Below are 18,262 nucleotides of genomic sequence, written 5' to 3' on the forward strand. Positions count from 1 at the left end.
CTCCTCTCTGGGTCCTCCTCGCTGGGTCCTCTCGGCCTCCTCGCTGGGTCCTCCTTGCTGGGTCCTCCTCACTGGGTCCTCTCGGCCTCCTCTCTGGGTCCTCCTCGCTGGGTTCCCTCAGCCTCCTCGCTGGGTCCTCCTCGCAGGGTCCTCCTCTCTGGGTCCTCCTCTCTGGGTCCTCCTCTCTGGGTCCTCTCGGCCTCCTCGCTGGGTCCTCCTCGCTGGGTCCTCCTCGCTGGGTCCTCCTCGCTGGGTCCTCCTCGCTGGGTCCTCCTCGCTGGGTCCTCCTCGCAGGGTCCTCCTCTCTGGGTCCTCCTCGCTGGGTCCTCCTTGCTGGGTCCTCTCGGCCTCCTCACTGGGTCCTCCTCTCTGGGTCCTCCTCTCTGGGTCCTCCTCGCTGGGTCCTCCTCGCTGGGTCCTCTCGGCCTCCTCGCTGGGTCCTCCTCGCTGGGTCCTCCTCGCTGGGTCCTCTCGGCCTCCTCGCTGGGTCCTCTCAGCCTCCTCGCTGGGTCCTCTCGGCCTTCTCTCTGGGTCCTCCTCTCTGGGTCCTCCTCGCTGGGTCCTCCTCTCTGGGTCCTCCTCGCTGGGTCCTCTCGGCCTTCTCTCTGGGTCCTCCTCGCTGGGTTCCCTCAGCCTCCTCGCTGGGTCCTCCTCGCTGGGTCCTCCTCGCAGGGTCCTCCTCGCTGGGTCCTCCTCTCTGGGTCCTCCTCGCTGGGTCCTCCTCTCTGGGTCCTCCTCACTGGGTCCTCTCGGCCTCCTCTCTGGGTCCTCCTCGCTGGGTTCCCTCAGCCTCCTCGCTGGGTCCTCCTCGCAGGGTCCTTCTTGCTGGGTCCTCCTCGCTGGGTCCTCCTCTCTGGGTCCTCCTCTCTGGGTCCTCCTCTCTGGGTCCTCCTCTCTGGGTCCTCCTCGCTGGGTCCTCCTCGCTGGGTCCTCCTCTCTGGGTCCTCCTCTCTGGGTCCTCCTCGCTGGGTCCTCCTCACTGGGTCCTCTTGGCCTCCTCGCTGGGTCCTCTCAGCCTCCTTGCTGGGTCCTCCTCTCTGGGTCCTCCTTGCTGGGTCCTCTCGGCCTCCTCGCTGGGTCCTCCTCTCTGGGTCCTCCTCGCTGGGTCCTCTCAGCCTCCTTGCTGGGTCCTCCTCGCTGGGTCCTCCTCGCTGGGTCCTCTCGGCCTCCTCGCTGGGTCCTCCTCGCTGGGTCCTCTCGGCCTCCTCGCTGGGTCCTCTCGGCCTTCTCGCTGGGTCCTCCTCGCTGGGTCCTCTCGTCCTCCTCACTGGGTCCTCTCGGCCTCCTCACTGGGTCCTCTCGGCCTCCTCTCTGGGTCCTCCTCTCTGGGTCCTCCTCGCTGGGTCCTCCTCTCTGGGTCCTCCTCGCTGGGTCCTCTCGGCCTCCTCGCTGGGTCCTCCTCTCTGGGTCCTTTTCGCTGGGTCCTCTCGGCCTTCTCTCTGGGTCCTCCTCGCTGGGTCCTCCTCGCTGGGTCCTCCTCGCAGGGTCCTCCTCGCTGGGTCCTCCTCTCTGGGTCCTCCTCGCTGGGTCCTCCTCTCTGGGTCCTCCTCGCTGGGTCCTCTCGGCCTTCTCTCTGGGTCCTCCTCTCTGGGTCCTCCTCGCTGGGTCCTCCTCTCTGGGTCCTCCTCGCTGGGTCCCCTCGGCCTCCTCGCTGGGTCCTCCTCGCTGGGTCCTCGCTGGGTCCTCCTCGCTGGGTCCTCCTTGCTGGGCCCTCCTCACTGGGTCCTCTCGGCCTCCTCGCTGGGTCCTCCTCGCTGGGTCCTCTCGGCCTCCTCGCTGGGTCCTCCTCGCTGGGTCCTCTCGGCCTCCTCGCTGGGTCCTCCTCGCTGGGTCCTCTCGGCCTCCTCGCTGGGTCCTCCTCGCTGGGTCCTCTCTGGGTCCTCCTCGCTGGGTCCTCTCTGCCTTCTCGCTGGGTCCTCCTCGCTGGGTCCCCTCGGCCTCCTCGCTGGGTCTTTGTGGCCTCGCTGGGTCCTCCTCTCTGGGTCCTCCTCGCTGGGTCCTCCTCTCTGGGTCCTCCTCGCTGGGTCCCCTCAGCCTCCTCTCTGGGTCCTCCTCGCTGGGTCCTCTTCTCTGGGTCCTCCTCGCTGGGTCCCCTCTGCCTCCTCTCTGGGTCCTCCTCGCTGGGTCCCCTCGGCCTCCTCGCTGGGTCCTCCCGGCCAGGGCCTCGTCCAGCCTGACACGAGACCCTTGGAGAGCAAGGCTTGCGTGTTCCGCTAAGCCTCGTCTAGACAGGGCAGCGCTCTGTAATACCTGGCCGCCAGGGTCTCGCCAGGCTGTGTGTGTGTGTGTGTAAGCTTGCTCTATTAAATGTCGTCTTTTCCCTGCTTGTGTGTGTAGTCCACACACAAGAGAGAGAGCTTGTCCTGCATAGTGTCATTCTGCTGCCACTTGTGTGTGCGTGTATACTGTATAGTGTGTGTGTGTGTGTGTGTGTGTGTGTGTGTGTGTGTGTGTGTGTGTGTGTGTGTGTGTGTGTGTGTGTGTGTGTGTGTGTGTGTGTGTGTGTGTGTGTGTGAGGAACAGCTTTCTACACTGGTACCTGCTGCACTTAATATAGGTCTGAATGATGGAGAGGGCGAGGGAGAGAGAGAGGGGGGAGAGAGAGAGGACGAGAGAGAGGGGGGGAGAGAGGCAGAGAGAGGGCGAGAGAGAGGGGAGGGGGGAGAGCGAGTGCTTCTCTATGTAGGAAATGGGAGCACTGGATATGGGGGAAGGGTTTGCTCCTCTGAAGCTATATTTGAGTGTGTGTGTGTGTGTGTGTGTGTGTGTGTGTGTGTGTGTGTGTGTGTGTGTGTGTGTGTGTGTGTGTGTGTGTGTGTGTGCGTGTGGTTGCTGGGTAGCAGCACACAGACAAAGGGCTCCCGGGGGATGTCTGACTCGTCAGCTCATGCACCTCAGCAAACCTCTCCCTCCCTCCCTCCTTTCTCTCTCTCTAATTTTTCGCTTCCTTGCTCTACCTCAACATGTCTCTATTATCATGAGTCTCCTCCGCCTCTCTCTCTACACTCCATCTCCGCTCTCTCTCTCCCTCTCTCTCTCTCCCCGATTCCTCATCTCGTGGTGGAGGAGGAGGAGGAGGAGGAGGAGGAGGAGGAGGAGGAGGAGGAGGCGCTGTGGGCAATTGGGTTATTGTCATCTGAGGAGAAAGTGATGTTTCAAGCTAGCCGGGGAAACACTCTTTTTCTTCCGTCTCCGACAAAGAAGAAAGAAAAGAAAAACACTCTGCTCTGTTTTGGGAGCCCAGGTGAGAAGGAGACTCAGAGGTTCTCTTGTTTATATAACCCCCATAATCGTCTTAACCCTTTCACTGCCGCACTACCAAAACGGTTAACCCTTTCACTGCGACAATTCACAGAGGGTTAACCCTTTCACTGCCACACGACAGCCGGCGACCGTCGGTTGTGTGATAGTAAAGGGTTAACCTTGTGTCGTGTGGCAGTGAAAGGGTAAGGAACCTTATCACACACAGAAAAATGACATGACAACACCATGTGACCATCACCACTCTGGTGACCAATCACGATCCCTGGCTCCTTCCAGGTGACCCCTCACGCAGGCCGGTCATTAATGACTGTCATGGCGACGTGTTCTAGAGACAAAACAGCTTCCTATTGTTCCATTTGACTTGAAGAGCGGCAACTTTGGAGAGATCTGATGATCTGACGTGATGTTGTTGTTCCTGTAAACCACAGAGCTGGAGATCAGGAGTGATTTACAGAGGGACGCTGGGGGGAGGGGCTTTATGACCCGACCTATGGCCTGTGACCCTTAAAGCCGCAGTCTCGTTAGATTTCGTCAAGCCGCCTTTCCATGCATGAAAAAGAAACATCTGTACTGGATACGCTGCTGCTTCGTGTGGAAAGACAAGCACAAATACATGTTTTTCTTTTTTCAACCCCATTTACCCACAGCATTAGAATGCAGAGGAAAAAGAGCTATGAATGTGGCAGTAGAAATACACATACAACAACAACAACAACAACAACAACAACAACAACAACAACAACAACAACAACAACAACAACAACATTAAGTATACTGCCTGCAGAAGCTAACCGCAGTAAACACAATCTTTAAAAAAAGTTATAAGAGTTATAAATTGAAATTGAACTTCTGATATCTGTTTTATCTCGTGACAAAGTTTCAGAGTTCGATGCTCTGTTTTTAGAGAAAAAGGGTAATAAAGAATTGCATTAACTACAAAATCACTGGATAGTCGAATAACTTTAAAGCTATTTCTCTCATTTTCACTGTTAGCTTAGCGGTTAGCTTCTGCAGGGAAGTATAGTATGTGTGCGAAACACATGGACGTAAAAACACACACACATACGTACACACACACACGTGTACCACACACACACGTGTACACACACACACACACACTGACTAGAGGAAGCAAGCGTGCTTCTCTGCTTTGTGTGTAGTTGACACTGGGCTTCCCTCCTGTCCTGTCTGTGTTCTGTTTGGACAACAGAGCATCATTTGCTAGTTAGGAGATAACGGCGGGCAGACGGGGAGAGCGCACGGGAGCAGGCAGGGCCCTTTCATGTCCCAAGAGACCAGACGGGCTTGAGATGCTGATAGTCTGGATGAGAGGAAGATACATTAAAAACCCATGCAGGTGAAACGGCCAGACATTTTAAATACTTCAAATCAAACATGTGGCATTGAATATTTACACAGGTTCAATATGCCTTTGAAGACAAAACACACACACACACACACACACACACACACACACACACACACACACACACACACACACACACACACACACACACACACACACACACACACACAAACACACACCTGCACTTACGAGCCAGGGCAGTAAACTAATGGCCAGGTGAGCTAATGGGAGTTATTCATCATGGACAATGATGAATGTCTCTGAGCTAATGGAGTTATAATGGGATTAATGCAAACTGTGTGTGTGTGTGTGCATGTGTATATTTGTAGTACAACATACATTGATCAGTGCATTGATAATGTGATAATGGTTTATATCTTCACTTAGATGTATAATTCAAATTCAGTAATCGCATTGTATATTTGTATACATTCTGTATAATGAATGTGTGCCTGCCCATGTGTGTGTGTGTGTGTGTGCATGCCTGAGTGTGCATGTGTGTGTGTGCGTCTGTGTGTGTGCCTGTGTGTGTGCGTGTGTGTCTGTCTGTGCCTGTTGTGTGTGTGCCTGTCGTGTGTGTGTGCCTGTGTGTATGTGTGCCTGTGTGTATGTGTGCCTGTGTGTGTATGTGTGCCTGTGGGTGTGTGTGTCCCTGCATTCGCCCTTGTTTGCTGACAGTGACCATTATTCACACAGTGGCCATTTTGCTCTTATCTCATGCTCAGGTTGGGTTCCTTTCCACCCTGTTCCCACCCAACCTGAGCATGACATAAGAGCAAAATGGCTGCTGTGTGAATATGATCCTTTGTGAGAAATTGCTAATGTGTGGACTATGTGTGACAGCCTGATCCATACTCCCAGCATGGAAGGGATGTGTGTGTGTGTGTGTGCATGGGGGGGAGGGCTAGAGTAGAGACGCCATACGCATGATATACATTACATGATATCGCGTTGTAACCATGTACATATGGGGCGGAGGCGCCGTGGCCCCGGCAACACTTATCTCCCTCATTAACGCCTCACAGGATCTGATGAAGGACTCATCAGCGTTTCACAGCCGGCAGTAGTGCGTTCTGTGTCTTTGAACCCAAACGAATGACAGTCTCATCGTACCTTTCTCTTCCTCTCCTCCCTCCTCTGTATCTCCTCCAGAAACAGATACAGCATAGAGGTATAGAGGCAAGTCACTTACGGGCCTTTTGTTAAAGCTTACATGCAGAGAGAGAGAGAGAGAGAGAGAGAGAGAGAGAGAGAGAGAGAGAGAGAGAGAGAGAGAGAGAGAGAGAGAGAGAGAGAGAGAGAGAGAGAGAGAGAGAGCAAAGGACAGTGATTGATTCTGAGAGAAAAGTGAACCGTACTGTAGCTTTGGGTTGGTGTCTAGACTGAATGCTTATCAAGTCAATTAGCCTTCTTTGTTGCCCTCTGATGGGAAAATAACATAATCCTGTTAGACACCATACAGTGTGTGTGTGTCTGTGGTGGTGTGTGTGTGCGAGAGAGAGGTGAGAGAGAGAGAGAGAGATGTGCACGTGGATCAATTTTTGTACAGGGCTCATGTCCCAGCGTGGCTCCGTAGTGACACACACGCACATGCGTGGCAGCATCATTCCTCTCCTTGAGAGACAAAAGATTCATCAACGGTCGTCTGATTGTCGCTTGTATTCATTCATTTCTACTCGTAGATTCATTGAGGGCAAAGCCCTCCTTTCAAATGACGCTGAGCATACAACCATAATACAAAATAATCATAAATACAATAAACAATACAATATACAATAAGTGCAATCAAAATAGAGTTGGTGCAATCAATTAAAACAACTGCAGATTATGGGGAAATGGTTGGCGATTAAGGATTTAAACTGACCCAAGGAGACCAGAGTATTGAGTTTTAGAGTTTGTTGATGTTCCATGTGTCAGGAGCTAACAGCAGACTTCTGCTTTTAAGTGTAAGAGCCGATCGTTGGAACCTGCACCATAGGGCCCAGATGACAGAGAAGTGAGATGAATTTGTAATCTCCAATTACAGCTTTATATAATGAGAATCTGTAGGAATGATATAACGAGAATTCATATGGATCGTATGATGCGTTTGAGGCCCTTCCTCTCTTCTCTCCCAGACATTTTTCCCCCACGTCGGCCCCTCCCCCTCTTTTATCATATGGTAAATTCCACCCATTCCACCGGTTATTGATGTCACCCCCCCCCCCCCCCCCCCACACACACACCCTCCCGTTTGCAAGGCCCCCAAGGCTATAATGAATCCTTTTCAAGCCCACCTACTACTGTGTTAGCCTCCCTCTCCCCTCTTTCTTTCTTTCTCTGATCTCTCTTCCTCATCCTTTCTCTGATCTCTTATTCTCATCCCATCTCTTCATCATCATCCCCTCTCTCTCTCTCTCTCTCTCTCTCTCTCTCTCTCTCTCTCTCTGTGGTCTGACCAGCATCTCTCCTTCTCTGACTTAACAGTCCATCTAGTTAGATCAGGATGGGGGGTGGGGTTTGTGTGTGTGTGTGTGGTGGAAGAGATGGCTTGTTCCAGAAACATTATCTCGACCAACCAAGTTGTCCTGGCAGGCAACAGCAGACACTCATTTTAGTGTCTCCGAGAGACACATAATTTTAAATGTCTCTGTGAGACACATAATTTTAAATGTCTCTGTGAGACACATGATTTTAAATGTCTCCGTGAGACACATAATTTTAAATGTCTCCGTGAGACACATAATTTTAAATGTCTCTGTGAGACACATCATTTAAAATGTCTACGTGAGACACATCATTTTAAATGTCTCCGTGAGACACATAATTTCCACATAACTTCCTTCCCAGCCCTTCCCAGAGACAGTCGCATTTCTCTCCTCTCCCCAGGCTCCTCAAGGCCATTCCTACCGCCGCCTCTACTGCTCCATGGAGCCTGACGCTGCTATGCTCTGCTTCGTGCCGGTTGCCGGACTATACTCAAATCAACTCTAAATGGATCTAATCAGTGGATTGCATATTTTCTTCAAGAAGCAGAATAAGGCTAACCCTCTCTGCCTATTGGGACATCATAATCGGGCTACCAACTTGAAGACGTGGTCATTTTTGGATTATCGAAGCTTTTGGACTGCAATAAGAAGATTTTGGATCTGTTTACCGTGCACAGGACCTACCAAAATGAACTGATTAAGACACTTGGACACTTGGACTAATAATGCATTCAGTCATTTGGACGGAGTTGTTAAAACTCACTCCACTCAAATCAACAGAGTTATATTTCACTCTATTCAAATCAAATTTAAAGTGACGTGGCTGGGATAAATGTGCCAGTCAGTCAGACAAAACAAATTCCTGGACCAAGGTCGAAACAGGGAGCTGCTGGAGTCGAAGGCCCTCTGGGAGATAAGAGTGGCAAGCGGCTTCCCCCACCCCCACTCCCTACCCAATCCCCCCTCCCGCGTGTACGCCCGGCGCCACTCCCACGTGATGGTGAGGGCAGCCGACTAGTACGCGCGCTGGAGGGGGGGAGCCTAAATGACTGTCTCATCACCCACTCCCACCCCCCCCCCCCTACAGCCCTGTAACAACCCCAACCCACTCCCCCCTCCTTCCGTACATGGCGCTTGTTCTGAAGGTCCAGATTAATACTGAAAGTCTGCGTTTATTATTTTGTATAACTTGTATATTGTTTATATATATATAAGCTATATACCTTTAAGCCATCCGTTTGCACCATAGTATTATTCGCTCGCCTCATTGGGTCCCGCCCTTGACATTGGAGGCGCCACGAGACGAGCACCCCAGACAGAGTTCAAAGACATGTCCGGGCAAGTTCAGACATGCCCATAGCAGGCGCATTGATTCTGGACAGGTGAATCGGCTGCGCCCTAGAAATCAGTCTGAGTATATATATTGTAGATGGCGCAAGCAGCCGGCAGTGAGTGAGTGAACAGTGGAAGTAACGAGTCGGCAGTATCAGAACAGGAGAAGCAGCAGAGCGAGATCGTAATACGTTCGGTACAGTTGTACACAGACCTACCAGCGGTGTATCGTTACGGATAGCTAGTAGCTACTTAGATACGACTATAATATTGTAGAGCCATTATTGGCGCAGTATAGTGACTTGTGTAAGCGAAGTAACGTGGAGAAACGTATAGTTAAAACCATCAGCGTTTGGATCTAACTACTCCCTGAAGACCATCCTCGGGCTAGCTTCCAGTACAAACGAAGCTGGCTAGCTACCATCTATGCCATCGGGCTTTGGATTAAGAGCTATTAACCCTGCCATCGGGCACTAGGATTACAAGGACCGGTTCCGTACGAGACCCCTTTTCTTCAGTGACCACAGGATTATCCGACCATTCTTCAATTCCTCCGGAGCTTACAACTCCAGAGGGAAATTATCGTCTCCAGCTACCCCCCTTGCTTTGCCCCGTATCACCCCTTCTCACTCCCTGCAGAGCTCCGGTCGAGTATTCTTAACCTAGGAAATATTCATTCCCCCTGACTTTGATACTCTGACATTCTACTATTAAAAGAGCAACGTGATAATTCAGTTGTATATTGATATGACGATTAAAATACTGTAAACCTGGTATCCTTGTCCCCGTGCCGTCAATTGAGTGTCTGCCATATTTATCTAACTGTACTGTCTGGCAAGTAATATTCTTTAGTAGTGGTTTAATCTAAACAATCTTTTAATACAGTCCGGGTTGTGTAGCCCCTCAGCTACAGCGCTGCCTATGACGGCTGCCAGTCTGTTTGCGGTGGTGAATACGCATATGTTTGTCTCAAGGCTCTGTACCATTATTACTATCTAAAATGTAATAATTGTGGAATATTACTGTAATGAGCTGTATGTGTATGATCCAAGCGTCCTACGATCCTCATAGGAGCATAACAGAAAAAAGCATTCCATGTGAAGGTATTCTGTATTTTTGCACGTCAACTAATAAAGAAACTTGAAATGTCTCTGTGAGACACATCATTTTAAATGTCTATGTGAGACACATCATTTTAAATGTCTCTGTGAGACACATCATTTTAAATGTCTCCGTGAGACACACATTTTAAATGTCTCCGTGAGACACATCATTTTAAATGTCTCTGTGAGACACATCATTTTAAACGTCTCTGTGAGACACATCATTTTAAACGCCTCACATTAACACTTTCCATGCCACTCACGAGTTTTCTCGGAATTATTAATATCTCGTTGAAAGCCACTCACGAGATTTCTTTGCATTTTTTTTTTTTTGCGATCTGAAATCATATTGCATCACGCAAGCCTACCGTAGTCTACCCGAGTGCCGCCGGCGATCAGATGTGGAAAAAAGCGCCCCCTATCGTCTCCCAGATGACATAAGGGATTTTGGAATGGACTCAATGAAAATGGATGGGGAAAAAAATCCTGTACTCCACATTTTCCAGTCCACTGATGCAGCCGGGGTTATCAGAGTTCATTCTGGAGCCTCTGAGCCCTGCGGAATCATGTGTTCTACTGTATCACGTTGGATCTATACACTTATCGATTTTTTCGAATGGTGATCAGGAATTGGAATATACCAGTTGGATACCATCTGATGTCAGGTAAGGAATCTATGTTATCAGTGTTAGGATAATCAGACTCATTTTGATGAAGATATAAGCTGTTTTGTGAAATGGGCTCTATCGGTTTCACTGTAAAAATCCAAGAGGAAATGAACACGGCGATTATCCGTGCGCGTGCGTGTACGTATAATATTGATCATCTAGCGTTTATTTGAAAACGATTCATAAATAGGCAGACAAATATCAACGTTCTGGAATATTCCAGTAAAAGACGATTATCATAGAATGGCCCAGAATGGACTGTTTTTTACCTCAAAACGGGTGCTTTTCAAAATGCTCTCAAACGGAAAGAAGCGACGGTATAACAAGATCCCCTCCTGCACCGATATAACGCACGGCATGTGACACAGAGAGACAGTGCTTCGATCCCACCTCACCCATACAGTACACCTCCCCTCTCTTCAGCCTGTTTCACGTGGGTGATCCAAACACCTCCCTCGACCCCGTCCTCTCTCTCTCTCTCTGCCTCCTCTTCTATCCATCCCTTGCTTCCTGTCACTCAATCAGCAGGCGAGGGGAGCCCCCCCCCCAGAGATAATGACAGCTTAGCGGCGCTCAGCTGCACTAAAACCCCACACTGTTTAACAGGAGGGATGTCTGTCGCTACAGATGCAGAGCTCCTCGAGCCGCGGCACCAGAAGGCTTAGAGGTCACTGTGGAGGTCAGTGGCCTCTTCCTGTTCTACATCACGCACTTTCACTTTGTAGGCCTCTGCGTGCGAGAGCCAGTTTGTTTCGTAATGGATCGTAATGGAGACGATCTCTGAAGCAGACAGACAGACAGACAGACAGACAGACAGACAGACAGACAGACAGACAGACGCACAGACAGACAGACAGACAGACAGACAGACAGACAGACAGACAGACAGACAGACAGACAGACAGACAGACAGACGGACGGACAGACAGACAGACAGACAAACAGACGCACAGACAGACTCACAGAAAGACAGACAGACAGACAGACAGACAGACAGACAGACAGACAGACAGACAGACAGACAGACAGACAGACAGACAGACAGACAGACAGACAGACAGACAGACAGACAGACAGACAGACAGACAGCAACACTGGGGCGGTTGGCGTGCTTACCTTCCTGTCTCGCCATGAACCCTGGCACTAGCTCGGTTCAGACAGATGGTCCGGAGAGCTTTGAGCTTTGGGACTGGTGTGTGTGTCCACACACACTTACACACACCAGTCCCCTGTAGAATGCCGCCAATTCACACTGCAGACCCGATATCGCTCTGTGACAAACCGCCATTACATAATGTTTGTGTCGGTAGCCGTCGGCGTGTAGCTATAGGCGACCCTTGATTTTAGGCAGAATTTTGAAACATTCTAAAGTTTCTAAACGTCTTTTAACAGCCGTCTTAACATCTCCACCGTCCGAACTAACAGGGACATTTAGGAGTTAGGGGACGATGATGTCATCTGAAACGAGTTAGGGGACGATGATGTCATCTGAAACGAGTTAGGGGACGATGTCATCTGAAACGAGTTAGGGGACGTTGTCATCTGAAACGAGTTAGGGGATGATGATGTCATCTGAAACGAGTTAGGGGACGATGATGTCATCTGAAACGAGTTAGGGGACGACGATGTCATCTGAAACGAGTTAGGGGACGATGATGTCATCTGAAACGAGTTAGGGGACGATGATGTCATCTGAAACGAGTTAGGGGACGATGATGTCATCTGAAACGAGTTAGGGGACGATGATGTCATCTGAAGCGACAAATCTCCCTCACGGGTCAATTTGATTACGTAGACCCGTGGTTTTCAAACGGCGTCCGGAAGATGATGTCATCCGTCCCGGTCATTGGGGGCTTGGGGGCACGTGTTGCCGTGGCGACCTACATATAATGTGACTGAGTCAAACGAGCATCTGGACGGGCTTAATGGGGGGGGGGGGGGGGGGGGGCTGCCTGCTCGGGGGCTCCACTGTCCCTCATAACACAACGGTGATGTCAGGGCCACGCACCGTGTGACGTGATGTCTGTGTGTGCGTTTGAGAGAGTTTGTGTTTGTGATGGAGATTGTATTTGTGTGTCTGTGTGCGTGCGTGTGAGAGTCTGTGATAGAGATTGTATTTGTGTGTCTGTGTGCGTGCGTGTGAGAGTCTGTGATAGAGATTGTATTTGTGTGTCTGTGTGCGTGTGAGAGTCTGTGATAGAGATTGTATTTGTGTGTGTCTGTGTGCGTGCGTGTGAGAGTCTGTGATAGAGATTGTATTTGTGTGTCTGTGTGCGTGTGAGAGTCTGTGATAGAGATTGTATTTGTGTGTCTGTGTGCGTGCGCGTGAGAGTCTGTGATAGAGATTGTATTTGTGTGTCTGTGTGCGTGTGAGAGTCTGTGATAGAGATTGTATTTGTGTGTCTGTGTGCGTGCGTGTGAGAGTCTGTGATAGAGATTGTATTTGTGTGTCTGTGTGATAGAGATTGTATTTGTGTGTGATAGAGATTGTATTTGTGTGTCTGTGTGATAGAGATTGTATTTGTGTGTGATAGAGATTGTATTTGTGTGTCTGTGTGATAGAGATTGTATTTGTGTGTCTGTGTGATAGAGATTGTATTTGTGTGTCTGTGTGATAGAGATTGTATTTGTGTGTGCGTGTGTGTGTGATAGATTATATTTATATAGAGATTATATTTCTGTGTGTGTGTGATAGATTGTGTGTGTGTGATATAGATTGTATTTGTGTGTGTGATAAAGATTGTATTTGTGTGTGTGATAGAGATTATATTTCTGTGTCTGTGTGATAGATTGTGTGTGTGTGATAGAGATTGTATTTCTGTGTCTGTGTGATAGATTGTGTGTGTGTGTGATAGAGATTGTATTTGTGTGTGTGTGTGTGTGTGTGTGTGTGTGTGTGTGTGTGTGTGTGTGATAGATTGTATTTGTGTGTGTGTGTGATAGAGATTATATTTATATATAGAGATTATATTTCTGTGTGAAAGATTGTGTGTGTGATAGATTGTGTGTGTGTGTGTGTGATAGATTGTATTCGTGTGTGTGTGATAGATTGTATTTGTGTGTGTGTGTGATAGAGATTATATTTCTGTGTCTGTGTGATAGATTGTATGTGTGATAGATTGTGTGTGTGTGTGTGTGTGATTGTATTTGTGTGTGTGTGTGTGATAGATTGTATTTGTGTGTGATGATAGAGATTATATTTATATATAGATTATATTTGTGTGTGTGTGATAGATTGTATTTGTGTGTGTGTGTGATATAGATTGTATTTGTGTGTCTGTGTGATAGAGATTGTATTTGTGTGTGTGTGATAGAGATTATATTTATATATAGAGATTATATTTCTGTGTGTGTGATAGATTGAGTGTGTGTGATAGAAGATTGTATTTGTGTGTGTGTGATAGAGATTGTATTTGTGTGTGTGTGATAGAGATTGCATTTGTGTGTGTGTGTGTGTGCGTGCGTGCGTGTGTGTGTGTGTGTGTGTGTGCGTGTGAGGGAGTCAGAGAGCAGGGACAGAAGGACACAGGTTCACGGAAGAGGAAGATTTATCTCCAGCGAACAGATGGGATGTTAGTGCGAACACATGTACGTAGCTACCGCGAATACTGCTGACATTCAAAGAGAAGCTATTTGAACGTGAACTCATTTCATTGAAAGAGGGAGGTGGGGGCCAGGTTAACCCTTTCACTGCCACATGACAAAGGGTTAACTCTTTCACAACCACACTACAGAAGGTTAACTCTTTCACTACCACACTTCAAGACGGGTACCGTCTGTAGTGTGGTAGTGAAGGGTTAACCTTCTGTAGTGTGGTAGTGAAAGGTTAACCTTCTGTAGTGTGGTAGTGAAAGGGTTAAAAAATAAATTATTTCATTGAAAGATTACGATTGGTAGAAACAAGGACACGTTCCTCAGCACTGAATTTCCAAAACAGCACAAGTGAGAGAATCAATGGAAAAACGATTTCAAAAGTGACATGACAACCGATTAGACTTGCGAACAGAAAAGGCGTCCCTTGACTGTTCATTAGATGTCCTCGCTTTATCCCGCGTCCTCAGAACAGCACTAACATCACAACTATTGATCTTGCCGCGATGCGGGACACGAGAGACGTCTCACGTTACACTAAAGGACTCGCCGCATGGCGTCTGTGCTCCGTAAGGTCACCGGGCAAGTTACTCACTGGACAGAAGAGCGACATTACAAGACGTAGGGATTCATACAGGCACATTGCACAAAATCGATGTGTCAAAATCGATATAAAACCCGATTCATATGCAAGTTCATAGGAGTATTCTAGTGGATGAACATCGTCTGCCGAGATGTCTGTCCATCCCCATCAGTCTGCATTTCTGCATGTCTGGCAATCCCCAGTATCTGTATGTGCTGTGTTAACTGACCCACTGGTGTATCTCTGTCTATCCGTCTTGAGGTTTGTGCCTCTCTCTCTCTCTCCATCTGTCAGTATTTCCGATGTGATGAACTCAATCCTAAGTGATCAAGTTCACACTTGTACTTTTAATTAGCAGCATTTCAACCATCATGTGGCTAACAACATTAAACACCAGTTGTCACTGGTTGTCGCCCCCCCCCCCCATCTCTCTCTCTGTCTTCTATGTCTCTCCCTCCCCGACTCTCTCGATTCAGAGCATTAGACCATTATGACTCGATGCCACGTCACTAATGGAAAACACGAGCCTCTCACCTGAAGTATCCAGTCTGAAGCGTCCTCGTTCCGTCCTTCGACCCCCCCCCCCTGCTTTCATGCCTCCGTTATACCACTCGTACATTTCAGGAGACTCGTTTCACGGACCACACGCTCTGTCGTTGAGTGGGTGTTTTTCTGAAACCCTGGGCCGTTATGTGTGGTTGTCTTTGGCAGACTGCTCTGTGTGATGGGCATCCGTGGAACAAGCATATCCCCCTGTCCTGTAATGATACTCAATTGACAGTATTTTAGGGTTTAAACAGGCATAGAGTGTACCCACCTCTTTCTCACGGCGGTTTAGAGTATACCCTATATACCCTAATAGATTCTAGTGTATCCCTGATTTGAAATACACAGTATAGCCACCTCGCCGAGTCAAACTCGGACGTCGACGTCTTTATTTGTCACGTACATCGTCAATAAAAGATAAAGGGATACGGACAACAGATGAAGCATGAAGGAAACTCTCCGTACAAAACTCAATAGCCTCCCCGTGCATTTTAGAAAGCGTTGGGGGTAAACGGTGCAACCTGATCTCCCAGTGGATCCCTTTTAGATTTAAAGGGATGTATCACAAACCAGGGAATCCTTTCACTCCAGCCACTTGCACCAGAACCCGTTTTAACCCGGTCTGTTACACATAACCGTGTGGGAATCATTTGGAACAGGGCCGGCAATTAAAAAATATTCTTGGCAGAGTGTCTTTGCCCGTAGCTCCTCAAAGTAGACCCTGAAAGGATGCTGATTGGTCAGAACCACTGTGGTTCAGGCACAAGCACATAGCTTGAAGCCTGCCCAGAGGGATTGTCACGTGATCCCGTGAAGCCGGCGGCCGTGCAAGGTTACCAGCGTTTTGGGTTTCGAGATACTGATACCAGCACACTGTTTGCAGTGCTGGTGCAAGTCAACAAGGGCAGAAGGATGTCTCTAAAACGGACAAAACCAATATGGCTGACAAACAAAACATTTTCAGCGTCTAATATCTGGTGGGTGTGCTTTTTGGAAGGACTGACAGGACAGATCAGTATGTGCTATCCCTTTAAAAGTGTGTCGGGCTGTGTCTTGTATGCCTATCTTTTTTATTTAACCTTTATTTATCCAGGCAAGCAATTAAGAACAAATTCTTATATATATAATTCTTACTTTTAGCCCAGAGCCCACTGTGAAGCGTCAGATGTAACCGACCAGAGCCGTGCTAACTCTTCCTCCCCCCTGTGTTCCCCTGCCAGGATCCTGTTTCTGGGTGGCGGTGCTGGAGGGACGCGTGGTGGGCATTGTGGCGGCGGAGGGGCGCGAGGACGACAACACGGTGGAGCTTCGCCGCATGTCGGTGGACTCACACTACCGAGGCAAAGGCATCGCCAAGGCGCTGGGCCGCCGCGTCCTGGAGTTTGCCGTGCGCAACAACTACGCAGCCGTGGTGCTGGGCACGACCGCCGTCAAGCTGGCCGCGCACAAGCTGTACGAGTCGCTGGGCTTCCGCCGGACGGGCCAGAGCGAGGACTACCGGCTCCCCGGGATGAGCCGCTCGCCGCTGGAGAGGCTCTTCTTCCAGATCCGCTACAGCCGCTACCGCCTGCAGCTCCGCGAGGAGTGAGGGAGCCAGGGAGGGAGGGAGGGAGCCAGGGAGGGAGGGAGAGAGCGAGAGAGAGAAACAACCCTCTCGATCCGCCGTGCAAAGCCCCGACCAAGTCCTCTCCCCTTGACAGCTTTTATTTATTTTGTATCATTAGAGTTAACTTCTACTACTAAACACCTCTGTTTCTATTTCATCTTTAAAAGCCACTAACTTTTTTTTATTGCTATTATGTGTTTTCTTTTTGTATTATACTTTTACATTTTGAATTAGTTATTTTACCCCTCAACCTTATTATTATTATCACATCTTATTTTTTCTTCCCTTTCCCCCATGAGAGGGAAATATACACACATGACATCGCCGTCCCATGCCAACCTATCTAACACCATCAAATGACTAATCCCGTTTAGCTTTTATCTGATCAATATTCAACGTAATTACAATCCTACCCCCCCCCCCCCCCCCCCCCCCCACACACACCTCATCCCACCCCCATCGACGGGACTTCCCCCGCCCACCTCAAAATTCTACAGTTTTAGATCCAGTGGAGAAGGACGCAATTAGCATTCCTTTTCACTGGGGGAGGGTGTATGGATGGATGAGGCGCAAATATAGGTCCCCAGAGAGAGATAGAGTGTGTGGGGGGTGGGGGGCGTATACACTCAAACCTATGGTCTCTTACTTATAGCACGTTTTGTGCTAGTGTGTGTGTGTGTGTGCGCACTGCATATGAACAAAAGACGACCACACAGACTGACACGTGCGCGTCGTGGAATCTAGCCAGTCCTTTTTCAAGACGCCATATTGAAGCACAGTAAGAGCCTGGTACTAATCCCCCCGCAGAGATATAGAACGGGACGGATAGCTTGGACGTGTCCCGTCCGGACGGGGACATGGAACGGAACACAGCTACGCCCTCCCTCCGACTCCTTGATCCTCTCCTCCTCCGCTTCTATCAGCTTTTTATTATTTTTTGTATATATATTTTTTCATCCCTTTTTCCCTGCCGGAAACGGCAGATAAGGGTCTCCAATTGGTTGATAATGACAGGAGGAGGTGGGGCTTCTCTAGCCGCGGTGTCGTGGCACGGACAGATCCCAGGATACAGTATACGTGCATGTTAGAGCTTGTGTGGGTGTATGTGTGTTTATGCCTGTGTGTGTGTGTGTGCGCGCGCGTGTTTGTGTGTGTGCGTGCGTGTTTGTGCGTGTGCGTGTGATGGGGCTATGGTAGGATGTTACTCCAGCCCCAGCGAACCGTGTGGTGCGTATTTAACCTATTTCTAATTTAAATCATGTTTGATGCATGAACACATGTGCATCCTATGCTATGAGTCAAGTATTGTCTAACTAAACCTAGAGAACACTACCGATTTCTATGTGCACTTACAGTATCAATTGTTTACCGATTAAAACAAAGACAACTCCTAAAATATGTTTACTATTTGATTGATGATTAGTAAAACAATTTTTTAACTGCAATCTCATCATATTACGGTACTACATTGTGGTATGCAAATTTTATTATCAACACTGCGATAAATACAACGTGGATGCTATCTACACAGTGTCCTTAGTCCTGCGCTGTCAGGGAACAACTTGGGTAAGACGTGACTACTAGCAATATTTGCAAAACCTACAATAAATAACTGAGCACAAATAGCGAATTTAAATGAATATAGCGATATATTGGCGTCAGTATTACCCCTTTGTGTCTGTGTAACATGTATACGGTCGAAAACTCAATGTAGCTAACGACGTAGCAAGCCAAA

General features: G+C 48.9%; 1 protein-coding gene across 1 annotated transcript in view; it reads left to right on the plus strand.

Annotated features, from left to right (window-relative positions):
* nat8l (N-acetyltransferase 8-like) overlaps positions 1-16,509 on the plus strand; it is a gene marked incomplete at both ends in the record, with an annotated part of 28,792 nt that extends 12,283 nt beyond the window's left edge. Inside the window, one exon of the mRNA XM_084312923.1 lies at positions 16,142-16,509. Coding sequence (XP_084169049.1) covers positions 16,142-16,509 — 368 coding nt within the window. The remainder of the gene's footprint in view (positions 1-16,141) is intronic.
* Positions 16,510-18,262: the final 1,753 nt, after the last annotated feature.

Source organism: Notolepis coatsorum (genome assembly GCF_963971535.1).
Source record: "Notolepis coatsorum genome assembly, chromosome: 4".
NCBI lineage: Eukaryota > Metazoa > Chordata > Actinopteri > Aulopiformes > Paralepididae > Notolepis > Notolepis coatsorum.